Consider the following 2,297-nt stretch of genomic DNA (forward strand, 5'->3'; position numbering starts at 1 on the left):
CTTGTGATTTTAAAAATTCAAACGTGGGAGAAGGTGAAGCTGATAGATGTACCCATCCATAATGGGAGGTGGGGTGGGGTGGGGGCTAACTTTGTGTCCTGGTGGCTTCATTGCACCTACGGCTATCAAGCTGGGGTGAGATGGGGTGCTCCAGTGCAAGGACAAGCATGGATTAGTTAATGGACTGCTCCAGTGGTTGGACTAGGGTGGAATTCTCCAGGCAATGTAGACAGTGGGTGGTGTGTCCTCCCAGCAGTCAGTGGAAGGTTTAGGGAATCCCACTGTGCTGGTCTGAGTAGTCTGGTGCTAACAAAGTTCTGTTCATCATAGATCCCTGAAAGTTAAATAAGGCTGTGGACCTTTATTAATAGCACATATCCTGGCTTGTGTCCTCATGTTGGGGTGTGTGTGGCAAACATTTTACAACTGGATTCTATGGATTGCATAAACTAAGAAGTGCATTCCTATCTATACCAAGAGAACCAGCTTCCCTTGTGCTAGTGGAATGTTGGGACATATGAGTATTCTCCACTGTGAAGTCACATCTGAGGTCTATTGTGCTGTGTGGAGAACCTTCTAGGCTTCTGTGTGCACTACTCTGAGCAGTAAACAGGAGCCATGGCATCCTCCCCATCCTCAAAAAACATTCCCATATATAAAGGCAACATGGACTTTGAGGTGCACCCGCGAGCTGATGCCATTCGTTCCAAGCTGATCTACACTTTCTACCTGATTGACCATCTGCGGGGACTCAGCCATGCTGTCCCACGGCATAACATACAGGATTTCCTGGACCAGAAGAAACGCAAGAAGCTAATGCTCACAGACCACCACCAGCTGGTCCGCTTTAATGTTACGCCCATCCGGAACGTGTTGGTCACGCAAGAGCAACGATGGCGCAACCGTATCCAGGTGCGCTGCAGCCGCTGGCCCCCTTTGACCATGTGGGCTTCTTCGGTCTTGAACAGCAAAATCTTCAAAGGCTTCATCATCTTCCTCATCTTCCTGAACATGCTTGTCCTCATGATCTCAACGGAGATAGTGGAAAACATGGAGGACACATTTATGAAAATGAAGATAGCTCTGGAGGTGATCATCTGGGTTATTGTACTCATCTTTATGGCTGAGATTGGGCTGAACTGGGCTATTAGCTTTCAGAACTACTGGAAGAACTCCTGGAACATCTTTGACTTCAGTGTCACCCTCATATCCTTTATCCCAGAGTTGATTTACCTTTTAGACAAGACCCACAATGTGGCAGCCATACGGCTCCTCCAGGTTTGCCGTGTGCTGCGCTGCTTAAAGCTCTTCTCCAGAGTCCGGCAGGTCCGGGTTCTCATCATGGCCATTGCCAAAGCCCTGAAGGCCATGGCCTTCATTCTGGTGCTCCTCCTCTTCTTCTTCTATGTCTTTGCTGTTTCTGGCATTTTCTTCTTTGAGAGCTATAGCCGCTCAGACCGGGATGACCTGACGTACAACATGTATTTCACAGACATGCCCAACGCTTTGGTGACTGTCTTCATACTCTTCACCATGGACCATTGGTACTCTCTGCTCCAGGATGCATGGAAGGTCCCGGAGATCAACAAGGTAATCAGCGGCCTGTTTGTCTGCCTGTGGCTTCTCATTGGGGCCTTCATCTTCAGGAACCTCTTTGTGGCCATCATGGTCACTAATTTCCAGAACATTCGGAGTGATCTAAGTGAGGAAGTACATCAGATTGAGGCTCAGAATCAAGCAGACAAATTTAAAATGGAGCTCCTGGAAAGGAGATACAGCCTGCCCCAGACACATATCGACCGGTATAGCACAGTACCGGAAAGAGTGAGCACGGAGACAGCCTCAGTTTTTCCAACTGCGGATTACCCAGACTATAGCTCCCATGAATTCCACACAGGGGCCTTGGACTGGGAGACCTACATCCATAAGAACCTGCCAGGGCTGTATGAGGCCGACGAGGATGAGCAGGTTGTTTGGCCTCGTGATTCCCTCTTCCGCTACTTTGAGCTGCTGGAGAAGCTGCAGTACAATCTGGATGAGCGCAAGCAACTGCAGCACTATGCGGTATTGGCTCTGTCAAACCTGGAGGATAAGTAGAGAGCGTTCTGGATGGCCACAGGAGAGAAGCCAGTCCAACCAGCACTGGAGAAAACCAAACCCTTTGCCTTCCACCAGGTGCTGTCTCACCATTATCCCTCCCCAGCCCTGCTCAATCAATCACCCTGGATAAGGCATAATGCCGGTATTAAATACAGTTATTTTTTAAAAAAATAAAACAACCTCCAAACAAACCTTGT

At 48.7% G+C, this 2,297-nt stretch overlaps 1 protein-coding gene across 1 annotated transcript; it reads left to right on the top strand.

Moving 5' to 3' along the window:
* The first annotated feature begins 618 nt into the window (after positions 1-618).
* CATSPER2 (cation channel sperm associated 2) lies at positions 619-2,097 on the top strand. Its single transcript, XM_084847949.1, has one exon. It carries the CDS (start codon positions 619-621, stop codon positions 2,095-2,097), a length of 1,479 nt encoding a protein of 492 aa, XP_084704075.1.
* Positions 2,098-2,297: the final 200 nt, after the last annotated feature.

The sequence above is a fragment of the Heloderma suspectum genome, chromosome 4 (assembly GCF_057233095.1).
Source record: "Heloderma suspectum isolate Gila_16-S chromosome 4, 16-S_ref, whole genome shotgun sequence".
Lineage (NCBI taxonomy): Eukaryota > Metazoa > Chordata > Lepidosauria > Squamata > Helodermatidae > Heloderma > Heloderma suspectum.

Excerpts from the sequence above, each read along its gene's own strand:
- CATSPER2 (XM_084847949.1), top strand. The coding sequence starts at position 619 with ATGGCATCCTCCCCATCCTCAAAAAACATTCCCATATATAAAGGCAAC.